The 13,864-nt window shown below is 47.7% G+C and overlaps 1 protein-coding gene across 1 annotated transcript; it reads right to left on the bottom strand.

Annotated features, from left to right (window-relative positions):
• Nucleotides 1–209: 209 nt before the first annotated feature.
• LOC123049853 (9-beta-pimara-7,15-diene oxidase) lies at nucleotides 210–2,012 on the bottom strand. The gene is made up of 2 exons (XM_044472718.1): nucleotides 1,089–2,012; nucleotides 210–981 (listed from the first exon to the last, which is right to left on the bottom strand). Exons 1-2 carry the CDS (start codon nucleotides 2,001–2,003, stop codon nucleotides 352–354), a joined length of 1,545 nt encoding a protein of 514 aa, XP_044328653.1. The 5' UTR covers nucleotides 2,004–2,012; the 3' UTR covers nucleotides 210–351.
• Nucleotides 2,013–13,864: the final 11,852 nt, after the last annotated feature.

The following is a 13,864-nucleotide window of genomic DNA, read 5'->3' as shown; positions in this document are numbered from 1 at the left end:
GCTAGGCACCCACTCAGCCCTATGTAGGTCCACCCCTGCACCCAGTAATGTTCATATAGGGGGTGGAGCATCCAGGAGCTCCAAATCCTCTTCCCTTGTTTTGGTTTATCTATATGGGTCATACAAAGTCTTGCGGGTTGGATCGCTCTTTTATTTGTTGGATGACCAAAATGCGCAATTAAGTGACCTGAATTTTACTCGATACAATGTTATCTGCCGAAATTATTTATTTGTCCATTACATTGCATAAAAACAAGACATGTAGAAATTCATCCCACATGGCAGAACAACGAAAGTGAACTGTCACAAACATCGGCTTTAACCCCGCAATAAAAAAAACAAACATCGGCTTTAAAGATCAATTGGGACATTATAGGGCGCTGCAATTAGGTGCAGTTGGTTCCTTCTTCTTGCCGTTGCACCGACGATCATGTCCATGTCGAGCTCCTCCGGTCGAATCCCGTTGGGGAGGCTCCAGTCGAAGTAGTAGAGAAGCCGTGCCACAGTGAGCTCCAGCGTGGCCATCGCAAAGTTACCGCCGGGGCACATCCTCCTCCCACCGCCGAACGGCAAGTACTCGTACCGCGTGCCGGTGTAGTCTGTCGCCGTGCTATCCACGAACCTCTCCGGCCTGAACACCTCGGCGTCCTGCCAATGCTCGGGACTCCTCGCTATCGCCCACCCGTTAACCATGACCCTGGTGCCCTCCGTGACCTCGAATCCGCCAACGTCGCAGGTCTCCCGGCATACACGTGGGAGCAGGAGCGGCAGCACCGGGTGCAACCTCATGCCCTCCTTCACCACCATCCTCGTGTAGCACAGCCCCTCTATGAGGCTCTCGTGGTCTTGTGGGTTCTTGTTGTCGAATTTTCGTCGCACCTCGGCCTGCGCCTTCGCCATTACCTCCGGGTTCCGCATGAGCTCCGACATGATCCACTCAGCTGCTGATGATGTTGTCTCGGTTCCTCCCGTGAACATATCCTAATCGAAATTAATCGACACGAAGAACATGAATCAGAAAAATAACACATAGAGAGTACTACTCTACTCATCGACCATGTGAATCTTTCAAGGGAAAAACACTTTACCACTATGATTGCCTTGATGTTTGTGGTGCTGATGGGGAACTCAAGGCCGTCCTCGTCCTTGATCCTGAGCATGACGCTCAGAAGGTCATCATCTCCGCTGCCGGTCGTCGCCGTTGACTTCTTCTCCTTCCGCCGCGCCTCGCACCTAGTGATGATCTTCTCAAAGACGGCGTCGAGGACCCTGTGCGCTCGCCAGAGCCGGCGTCTCACTCCAGTGACGACATCCACGAACCACAGGGACGGGAAGAGGTCCCCGACGCAGAACCCCCCGCTGTACTCCAGTGCCACGCCGATCGCAGACAAGAACTGCTCCTGGAGGTCGGCGTCGCATCCCTCACCGAACGTCGCCTTTGCGCTGATCGTGTTCGAGCAAGACACGAGCAGTCCGCCGAGATTTACTGGCTCGCCACCTCCGGCGGCAGCACGGACATTCCTAACAAGGGAAAGGATCTCACTATCCCTGATGGGCGCGAACTGCCTCACCTTCCGCGCGCTCAGCAGCTCCACCATGCAGATCTTTCGCAGCGTCCTCCAGTACGCGCCGTACGGCGCAAAGGCGATGTCAGTGTTCCCGTAGCATAGGATCTCCGTGACCACAAGGCTCGGCCGCGACGCGAACGTGAGGCTGTTGTCCCGGAGCACCTCCTGTGCCGCCGCCGGGGAGGAGATCACGACGGTGTCGACGTGGCCCAGCCGCAGGTACATCACCGGCCCGTGCTTCTTCGCCAGGTCCCGGAGAGCGACCTGCGGCTCCGAGGTAAGGAGGTGGAGGAGGCTTCCGATGAAGGGGAGACACCGTGGACCAGGAGGCCGCCTCCTCTTGGAGCTTGGTGCCGATTTGCGGCGAAGCAACGACACAAGAATCGCCAGTGAGGCGACAGAGATAGACAGGAGAGTGGCTGTGCTTAGCTCCATCAGGATGGGTCGCAGCTTAATTTGCTTGGAAGAACAGCAAGGCAAGAGTAGCCACTTTTATAAGCACTGCGATGTCAATGACACGTAGTGGTAACCCACAAAAGAAGTGACACGTAGTGGTAAGATATAATTAAGACTAAATGATATGAGATCAGCAGAACATATCTCGCTCTAGAAATATTCATAGCCATTCCAATTATGTTAATAAGGAGCTCTAACAACCACTAGTAGAATCCAACTGCAACAAAAAACAACCACTAGTAGAAAAACTTTTGTACGTATAGATAATTAGTGGTGTCGACTCAGTTATCAAAAAAAATTAGTGGTGTCGACTCTGAAACCGAAATACTACCAGTGTGGCAAAAAAGAGCAATGCTAGAACAACGGACAGATTTTACATACTTTACCGAATGGTGCTAGCTGGCGGTGTTTGATTGGAGATTAGAGAGGGCGACGGCCCCATCCTTGAAAATTGGGGGGGGGGGGGGGGGGGGGGGGGATAATTAGTGTAGAGAGGCTCGTGAATCCTGCATAATCGTCCTTGTGTTTAGAATTATCCGGCAAAAAACATGGGTGTCTATGCTATACAGGTATTAGTGAAGTTGTCTACGGCATGAACACCCCTGATTATTGCAAAATATCGCAAACGTTCCCGGTTTCCACGGCGCCACTGAAACTGCCAGCACCGGCAGGGGTTCAGCCTCAACGCTGCAAATGATCCACAAAATATCAGTGACGTTGTCCTGCTGCCGAACCTCTATTATGCCCATCAAAATTGGCAAAAATTCTGGCAATTCTTAAATATATCACTCTAAATTCGATTATATACACGTGCGCACATACGAAATGAAGTTGAACTTGATTATATATGCATATATATATAACTTAGTTCACTGAATCGATTGGCCATAAAATATATTACGTGCTGCCAATTTAAGATCAAACTACAGATCGACTTCGATCATCATTCTAGCTCCAAAATGTACCTTAGGCATTTCTAACCAATCCTCAATATGGCCATAAGGGAGTACAATTTTCGGTTTACTCCCCTTACGGTGGACCTAGTCGATCCCCTAAAAATGTTAACGGAGTATAATTTTTACTCCAACTCCCTATTCCCCCTAAGATTTCCCTAAATATACTCCATCGTGCGGCGGACAAGTAAAACTCCCTCTCGCGCTCCCGCGCCGCACTGCCTCCCGCCCCTGCCACCGCCACCGATGACCTTCGAGCTGACCAGAATGGATAGCCAACCCCCCTCACTCAGCCGGCCACCGGCGCCGGCTTTTCGCCGTCGGAAATCACCCACACGATGTCGTCGGTGCCGAAAAAAAGCTTGGGGATGACAAAGAACCACCGGGTCCAAGCCCCGCCTCCAACCACGCCAATGGTGTCCGGGGTGGCCACTGCGTCTCCGGCAACGGTACGCCACCCTCCTGCCGCACCTACTGGAGGCAAACAAGCTCCAAAGCCAACGGCGGTGGTGGCGGGCGCTCGCCGAGGCGGCTGCCAAGAAGAAGATGAAGAAGACCGTGCCTACGCCTCGTGCGGCGACTCCGGTTACCCCTACGGTGACTGCTCCGGTGCGAGCGGCGGCTGCAGCCGGCAGAAAATGCGGCCGCCAAGTGCTTGATGAAATGCCAACAAGGTAAAAATGGTGGTTGTGATGGTGGCCGAGGGGGTGGTGAACTGGTGATGGTGGTCATCGTGGTGGTGGTGATAGTGGTGATGGTGGTGGTGGTGGTGATGGTGGCCGAGAGGATGGTGATGGTGGCCGAGAGGGGGGTGGTGGTGGTGGTGATGGTGGCCGCGAGGATGTCGAGGTTGATTTCTTTGGCGAGGGCGTCGTTTGAGTGGTGGTGGCCGAAAGGGTGGCGGTGCATGCCAAAGATTGGCTCGATCCACAATATATAACATGTTATGTTTGTGGTGATTTTGAATCAAACATTGTGTTTGAAGTGATGTCTTTTGGGTGAACTTCGCATGTTTAAATTTGAAAAACGCGGTGATGAAACTTTATGTTATGACGATTATTGCTATCCATGCTTTAATTTGAATGATTTTAAGATATATATATATTGTGTAGAGATTGTGTTTGTGCGGCTAGTATACAAAACGACCACAAATTTGGTTTTACTTCGCTAACTATAGGGAATCGGCTAGGTGCGGCCACCGTTAGTGGAGTAAAATTTTACTCCACTAAATTTACTCCAACTTTTACTCCACTAATTTTTAGTGGATCGGTTAGAAATGCCCTTAGCTAGCTATATATCTACACTACTGCACTACGGCTAGCTTTAGGCGCTATAGAGTGCAAAAGGAGACCGCATCAGGTCCACCCTGCGCGCGCGGCTCCTCGTTGTCTTCCTCCTCGTTTCGCCGGCCAGTCATGTGGCGCCAAGAGTGCCGGTCCGGCTACGTCGAGGATGGAGCTGCAACAGGGCAACCGTCGTTGCGTCAACCGCGGCCCGCAAATGGCCATCCGCGTTCGCCTCGAGCGCGGAATGGGAAAAGCCCGCTTCCAGCATGGTCTGACTATGTAGGGAAACGTAGCATGCAATTTCAAAAAAAAATCCTACGCTCACGCAAGATCTATCTAGGAGATGCATAGCAACGAGGGGGAGAGTGTGTCTACGTACCCTCGTAGACCGAAAGCAGAAGAATTTTGACAACGCGGTTGCTGTAGTCGAACTTCTTCTAGATTCGACCGATCAAGCACCGAACATACGGCACCTCCGAGTTCTGCACACGTTCAGCTCGATGATGTCTGAAATCAGCAACATCAAGTAGCACACTTTGCAAGCTTGTGCTAGTCATCACAAGGCACATAAAAATACATGGATTGCACCAGTGTAAATATGGCATGAATATGTCCCTAAAACATGTAGACATGATGCTCATAGGATGCACACACAAAATGCAATGAAAATGACAAATCAACAAGTTATGATAAATTCCAGCAGACAACATCATATAGCACTCTTGCAACAAGTATTAGGGCATCAAGGTGAACACAAACAAGCATGCAACAGTACACTAACATGAAGAGCATCCCGAGACGAACATTTTGATATATCATATGCACAAATCGGAGCTACGGGCACGGAGATATGACATGATGAAGATGCACACATATTATGAAATCCTGGGGACTTAGAGGAAAATATACCCTTCGAAAACTAGAAGGGGTCGACCCGGGACGGAGCGAAGCAGAACGGGGGCGCGGCGTTTCGATCGACTCCCGGTGGATCTGATCTAGGCGGGGATCCGGGCCGGATCTGGCGACGACGACGAACTCCGGCGAGCGGCGCGGCCGGAGTCGAGGAGGAGACCGGCGAGGCGAGACGCTGTGTGCGGCGGCTGACGCGAGGAGGAGCTTGGCGGCGGCGAGGATGGAAGACGGCGGCACGGGACAGCGCTCCGGCGAGCGGGCGGCGGGTTCCGGCAAGGCCACGAGGGTGCGCGAGGCGGTGCAGCGGCGGGAAGGCGGCGACGCTGAGGGGACGCGCGGGGTGACTCGACGGCGGCGGTGCGAAAGTGAGGCGGCGGAGCAGTGGTGGGGTTGCGGGGCGGCGTCGGCGAGCAAAGGCGGCGGTGGTGCGGGATGCGGCGAGCGGCGGCGGGGACCAGCGAGCAGAGGCGGGGCGGCGCTAGGGCGGCGCGGGCGCTCGGGGCGGGAGGCGCTCGGCGGCAGCGGCGGATGGGCCTCGCGGGCCCCGGATGGGCTCCGTGAACCGCGGCGCGGTGGGGAGCTGGCGGGGACGCGTGGCGGCCGCTGATACGCCTCCAACGTATCTATAATTTTTTGATTGTTCCATGCTATTATATTATCCATCTAGGATGTTTTATATGCATTTATATACTATTTTATATGATTTTTGGGACTAAGCTATTAACCTAGAGCCCAGTGCCAGTTTCTGTTTTTTCCTTGTTTTTGAGTTTTACAGAAAAGGAATACCAAACGGAGTCCAATGGACGTGCCAATTTTTGACAATTTTTTATGGACCAAAAGAAGACCCCGGAGTAAAAGAGTTGGGCCAGAAGAGTCCCGGGCCGTCCACAAGGGTGGGCCCCCCCCCCCGGGGCGCGCCGGCCTACCTCGTGGACGACTCGGGCACCTCCCTGACTTGTTCCCAATGCCAAAAAATCCTATAAATACTGAAACGTCCAGAAAATAACCTAGATCGGGAGTTCCACCGACGCAAGCCTCTGTAGCCATCAAAAACCAATCGGGACCCTGTTCTGGCACCCTGCCGGAGGGGGATCCCTCACCTGTGGCCATCTTCATCATCCCGGCGATCTCCATGACGAGGAGGGAGTAGTTCACCCTCGGGCTGATGGTATGTACCAGTAGCTATGTGTTTGATCTCTCTCTCTCGTGTTCTTGATTTGGCACGATCTTGATGTATCGCGAGCTTTGCTATTATAGTTGGATCTTATGATATTTCTCCCCCTCTACTCTCTTGTAATGGATTGAGTTTTTCCTTTGAAGTTATCTTATCGGATTGAGTCTTTAAGGATTTGAGAACACTTGATGTATGTCTTGCATGTGCTTATCTATGGTGACAATGGGATATTCACGTGATCCACTTAATGTATGTTTTGGTGGTCAACTTGCGGGTTAGTTTGTGAACTTATGCATAGGGGTTGGCACACGTTTTCGTCTTGACTCTCCGGTAGAAACTTTGGGGCACTCTTTGAAGTTCTATGTGTTGGTTGAATAGATAAATCTGAGATTGTGTGATGCATATCGTATAATCATACCCACGGATACTTGAGGTGACATTGGAGTATCTAGGTGACATTAGGGTTTTGGTTGATTTGTGTCTTAAGGTGTTATTCTAGTACGAACTCTATGATAGATCGAACGGAAAGAATAGCTTCGTGTTATTTTTACTACGGACTCTTGAATAGATCGATCAGAAAGGATAACTTTGAGGTGGTTTCGTACCCTACAATAATCTCTTCGTTTGTTCTCCGCTATTAGTGATTTTGGAGTGACTCTTTGTTGCATGTTGAGGGATATTTATATGATCCAACTATGTTATTATTGTTGAGAGAAGTTGCACTAGTGAAAGTATGAACCCTAGGCCTTGTTTCAACGCATTGCAATAGCGTTTTCGCTCACTTTTATCATTAGTTACCTTACTGTTTTTATATTTTCAGATTACAAATACCTATATCTACCATCCATATTGCACTTGTATCACCATCTCTTCGCCGAACTAGTGCACCTATACAATTTACCATTGTATTGGGTGTGTTGAGGACACAAGAGACTCTTTGTTATTTGGTTGCAGGGTTGTTTGAGAGAGACCATCTTCATCCTACACCTCCCAGGGATTGATAAACCTTAGGTCATCCACTTGAGGGAAATTTGCTACTGTCCTACAAAGCTCTGCACTTGGAGGCCCAACTACGTCTACAAGAAGAAGGTTGTGTAGTAGACATCCAGCAATTTCTGGCGCCGTTGCCGGGGAGATGAGTGCTTGAAGGTATATCTTTAGATCTTGCAATCAAATCTTTTAATTTCTTGTTTTATCACTAGTTTAGTTTATAAAAGAAAACTACAAATTGAGGGTATCTCATATGCTTCATCTTTTTTATATTTTTCATGAAAATAAGGATTCCGACAATTGTGCCAAAATGTTAGAAGAAGAATGCATTAGAATGTTTGGCACTAAATATTTGAATGATGAGAATGATTGCAATGTTGTTAGTATGAATTCTTTGAATATCCATAGTACTAATGATGATTGCACTAGTCATGATGAAAATGTCTCTTATAAGCATGTCAACTTTTGTGGAATACATAGAGCTTGCAAGTACACACCAAATAGGGAAGATAGATTTTGCAGGAGGCATAAGTATTTGGAAACTAAATGGTTGCAAGAAAGGCTAGATGATTGTGCTGAAAGATTCAATATTTATCGCCATCCTTGTGAACTTTGCAATGAACATGGTTATTTAAAGCTCCAATGCTATTTGTTTCATGATCAAATCATGTCCAAAAAATTTGATAACTTGATTACCCTTGAGCATCATAAAGAGCTTAGTCTTCTTTTGGGATATGAAGAAATGAAACGTATGACTGAGGGTATTCCAAAATTTAATCTTGATAGGTTTCTTGATTTTGATCTAGAAGAAATTTTTATGTATTGTGCGGTGAATTGCATTGAAAATCCTTATATTGCCAATTACATAAAGACAAGAAAACAAATAGAAGATGAAGAGAATACTAATGAAAGGGAAGAGACTTCCCAATATCCTCCTATTGTTTCTTATGATGAATCAGGTAACGAGGAGGAGCTTTCTATTCAACCAATCTCATTAATAAGGAGCTCTGATACCAACTTGTCACGCCCAATATGCGACACTATCCTAAAGAGACTCGAAGGTCCCACCAAGGATAGAACCGTATCTTGACACACTTTTGCAAGGTGGATAGCATTACATCGATCCATTACATAATAGATGGGGATACATACAAGGCATACAAATGCCGCAAGAATACACCAATACATCATACATAAGAACCTCCGGCTACAGATGAAACACAAACAAGAGCTCAAACAACATCCACCCTGCTAGCCCAGGCTGCCGACCAGGAACCTAACCCAAGATCGACGAAGAAGAAGAAGAACTCAAAACGTGAAAACATCGCTCTCGCGTTATGATCATCGCATTACCTGTACCTGCAACTATTGGTGTAGTAATCTGTGAGCCACGAGGACTCAGCTATCCCATTACCATGGGTATCAAGACTAGCAAAGCTTAATGGGTATGGAAATGATAAGTGGTGAGGTTGCAGCAGCGGCTAAGCAATGTATGGTGGCTAACTTACGAGTATAAGAGTAAGATGAGAAACTACGCAAACAGTCGCAAACTAGTAATGATCACTAAGTGATCCTGAACTACTTACGCTCAAACATAACCCAACCGTGTTCTCCTCTCGAACTTCCCCGAAAAGAGACAATCACGGCTACGCAACGCGGTTTGGGTATTTTAATTAAGTTTACTTCAAGTCCTCTACAACCGGATATTAACAAATTCCCATCTGCCACATAACCGCGGGCACGGCTTTCAAAAGTTTAAACCCTGCAGGGGTGTCCCAACTTAGCCCATGACAAGCTCACAATCCGCGGAGACAATCCTCCATCGCGGGAACCTCCGATCAGACTCGGAATCCCGGTGCACAAGACATTTCAACAATGGTAAAACTAATCCAGCAAAGCCTCCCGGCGTGTCGACACCCTGATAGTAGCCGCGCGTATCTAGTCTCAGGACACGTCCGAATGAGCACTACGTACAGCAACCGAAAACCCCGGGTGAAGGGGTGACACCGCAAGTGGCTTTTTTTGGGACCAACACCATCAGCGCTGGCCCCGCCCTGTATGTAGAAAAGACCTCGGGTTCGTGACGCCCTATGTCGTGGTTTTGTCACGACAGATGTCCTAAGGAAAGGACTTAGTCGTGGAGCCATCGCTACAGGTTAGCTTAAAGGGCTTAAAGCGGACAAGGGACACAGAGAGTTTATACCGGTTCGGCCCCTTGCGGTGAAGGTAAAAGCCTAATCCAGTTGTTGTGGAATTGCTAGGGTTTCGATGACCAGGGAGCGAATACGCTTTGCCTGAGTCTCGAGTTGTTGTCTGTTGTCCTCCAACCGCCGTCGGGTCGTCCCCTTATATACATGGGTTGACGCCCGTCGGTTTACAGAATCCCGAGGCCGGCTCATAAACGTGTTCGGCCCGGTCTCTACTCTTTCTATCTTACGACACAAGTATACATATCAATACCGGTTTATGTTTATAGGCCTTAAACCGGCCTTGGGCCCTGGGCCTTGTCAAAGCGTCACCGTCTTTGTCTTCACGGGCTTCAGATACAGTGAACCATTATGGGGTTAACCCGGCCTCTCCTGGCCGGTTTACGCTCAGTAGTAATATCCCCAACACCCTATGCAAATTAATTATTAGGTTCAAGTATTATTATGGAAATGTAAAACCAATGTTGGGCCTTGCTGGAAGAGTTTTATTCAAAGCGAAACGTCGAGAGGGTCCCATACCCCTCATCGTGTTAGGGATGCGAAATCAAGGAACATAACACCGGTGTCGGGGATATACCTCACAGTGTAACCCGGCTGGATGTATGACTCGGCTGGATCTTGGCGACTCACTGGTGACCCGCCCGGAGCTTGGCGACTCACGGGTAACCCGCCCGATCTTGGCGATTCATTAGTAACCCGGCGGGCGGGTCAGACGGACGATAGGGCCCAAGGCCCGGAAGGCCGGTTCATGTTATGGTGGGCCGGTTTATGAAGAAAACACAAGGAATATTCTCCTACAAAGGAAGCAAGACTGGGACTCCACTTGTAATAGAGTAATCCTAATCCAACTAGGACTAGTCATGTAAACTGCCCCTTCAACATATATAAGGAGGGGCAGGGCACCCCAAGAGGGAGAGAAAAATAATGGTTAAGACTAGACACAACTAGAGGAGAACCGGCTTATGTGGCGAATCCCTCATGATCATAATGAGACCTAGCCACAAACAACATCTAGGGTTATTACCGGATGATGTTTTCCGGGGCCCGAAGCTGTCTAAACCCTTGTCTTGTGTTGCATCTCTCAATTCCGCTCAACCCCTCAAGCTACCAAATAGATGCGTTGGCCTCACGACTAAGTCCTCACACTAGGACATCTGTCGTGACAATTCCACGATAGTTCGCGCCCCCATGGGGCCTACGCACGGTGATGTTGAGTTCTTGGAGGGATCTCTACCAGGGATTGAGAAGTTCGCAATTTTTTGGATAAAGGAGAACCGGTTTGGAAGGATCTACCTCATCTCCATGGTAATCAGCCGGGACGATATATACGAGTTTTTTAGAAGAAAGAAATTTAGGATTTCGCGGAATCAGTACACCGCGCCCGTCTTTGGCCATCCATCAAATCTAGCCAAAGATCAGTTTTTGCTACGGCATCGCCGCAAGTCGCTAAGTTTGACAGGAGTTCAAAGGAAGTTAGAGTTTGATGTTCTGTGAGTCGCCAATACGACGCGACCCATCGAATCCGATTTGGAGATCAATTTTTGCTGCGTATCACCGAGGCCGATAGGAATTTTTCTATAGCTACTGTACGACGGGTCAGGTTAATCCGTATCAACACGCACGTGAGGAGACAAGCATCAAATCCCGAGGCGGTTTCATAAAGTGACCTGTTAAAGACTGCTGCTACTGTTATTCGAAGTAGTACTACTTCTACTAAACGATTATGCTACTACTATTCGACTAGCCACAATGGGTAGTAACATAGAGTAATAACATGCCCATGTTACTACTCTATATTACTACCTCTATAGTGGGGAGTAACATATGTGTGGTAACATGGAATACTTCATTTATTAGCCTATAGACTCATCTTACCTTGATATGTGTGATGTTACTCATACTAGTAGTAACTAGCTATGTTACCACATGCCTCTCTTTCTTCATTTATTGCTTGCCACATCATCTATTGTTACATAATAACGAGAAATAAACGAGACAAAGAGACACGGATTTTTACGTGGAAACCCTTGCGGGAGAAAACCACGGACGCACGAAGGCGCAATCACTATGAGGAGGAGTATTACAAGCACGAGACGACATACCGTCTTTAGGTGCGACTACATGGGGTATATATGAGGGGCAACACATAGGAGTCCTTGTAGGACAAGTAAACGAGTTGTACTCGTACGCGTCGGTACCGACGCATAGGCCCACACCGTATGTACTACGTCTAGTTCAATACGGTAGAATTTGGATCACAATTTAACAATCTCCACCTTGAGCCAAATTCCCTCCAGTAGTCGAAGAAAGTGAATAACTCCATCCAAATCAGCTTAAACACCTTGTGCGTCAAAGTCCATAGGACTAGTGAGAAATACCAACTAAGCCTGAGCAAAGCTCAAACTTATTGGTCAGAACTGGCTTTGTCATCATATCAGCAGGATTATCATGAGTACTTATCTTGCATACCTTCAAATTGCCTTCAGCAACAACATCTCGGATATAGTGAAATCTGACATCAATGTGCTTTGTCCTCTCATGATACATTGGATTCTTTGTAAGATATATGGCACTTTGACTGTCAGAAAATATGGTAGGGCAAGATGTATCTCCACAAAGCTCAGCGTACAAACCTCTCAACCAGATAGCTTCTTTGCATGCCTCAGAAATAGCCATATACTCGGCATCAGTAGTGGAACAAGCCACAATAGACTGCAAAGTTGCTCTCCAACTCACAGCACAACCACCAATGGTGAAAACATAACCTGTGAGTGATCTTCTCTTATCCAAATCACCAGCAAAATCAGAATCAACAAAACCAACAAGTCCATCTCTAGTTTTCCCAAACTGTAAATAAGCATTAGAAGTACCTCGCAGGTATCTGAAAATCCACTGAACTACTTTCCAATGCTCTTTTCCAGGATTAGCCATGTATCTACTGACAACACTCAATGCATATGATAAATCCGGACGAGAACAAACCATGGCATACATAAGTGAACCAACTGCACTCGAATAGGGAACTCTAGACATGTACTCAATATCTGCATCTGACTTAGGACATAAGGCTGATGATAATTTGAAGTGTGCAGCTAATGGAGTACTTACTGGCTTGGCATTATGCATATTAAAACGACGAAGAACTTTATCAATATATCCCTTCTGACTTAGATATACTTTTCCAGACGGTCTATCTCTGGATATTTCCATGCCAAGAATTTTCTTTGCTGCACCCAAATCCTTCATCTCAAATTCATTACTCAATTGCTTCTTTAGTTCATTAATCTCTGACATACTCTTTGCAGCAATTAGCATATCATCAACATAAAGGAGCAAATAAATAGTTGAACCATTGACAGTTTTCAAATAAACACAACTATCATAATTAGACCTTTTGAAACCTTGAGAGAGCATAAAGGTGTCAAATCTCTTGTACCACTGTCTAGGGGATTGCTTCAATCCATACAGAGATTTCTTTAACTTACAGACAAGCTTTTCTTTTCCAGGAATAACAAAACCTTCAGGTTGTTCCATATAAATATCATCTTCACTACAAAAAAAATACACTTCCGTGATGATACGTGTTTGTCACAGTAGGTCGCGTTTTTTGTCATGCATGTACATCCATGACGATTTTATGATAGAATCAAGATAGTCATACCTGTGTTGTCGTAGAAGTGTTCCATGACATTACCAAAATTATCATCACGGAAGTGTCCACTTCCATGACGATAAATCGCGCGTCACAGAAGTGCTTTCGTCAAGGGTGACCGACACGTGGCATCCACCATAACGGAACGCCGTTAAGCTATCGGGTCAGGTTTTGGATCCGATAACCCGTTAACAGCCCCGACCAATGGGGATTTTCCACGTGTAAAATCATCATTGGCTGGAGGAAACACGTGTCAGCTCACCGTTGGGACAGATGGCATCCGCTCATTGGACCGAAGGCGCCTATGATACGGCGACACGTGGCACGGCCCAACAGAGGCCCATTCCTATGGAAAGGCCGGCCCGTTTGACTTGGTCAAAAGGTGGCGGGCCGGCCCACGGAAAGCCTGTTAACGGCCTGTTTGCATATAGCCCATTTACAGCCTGCTAACCCAGGGCCCGTTACGCCCTATCTGAATTAGGCCCAGTAGCGTCATCTGGGCCGTCCAATATGATTCAGCCCGTTTTAACTTCCGGCCCATGTGTGGCCCATGACTTCTTTCGGCCCATACGAGGACCTTTGTAACTCTTGGCCCATTAACAGCCCATGGTGAAACTGGCTCGTAATGAACAGTGTATCACTTTATACCCATTAATGGCCCGTTAT

The sequence above is a fragment of the Triticum aestivum genome, chromosome 2D, assembly GCF_018294505.1.
Source record: "Triticum aestivum cultivar Chinese Spring chromosome 2D, IWGSC CS RefSeq v2.1, whole genome shotgun sequence".
NCBI classification, from domain to species: domain Eukaryota; kingdom Viridiplantae; phylum Streptophyta; class Magnoliopsida; order Poales; family Poaceae; genus Triticum; species Triticum aestivum.
The sequence above is the reverse complement of the archived record's forward strand: the minus strand, read 5'-3'. Positions and strand labels throughout refer to the sequence as shown.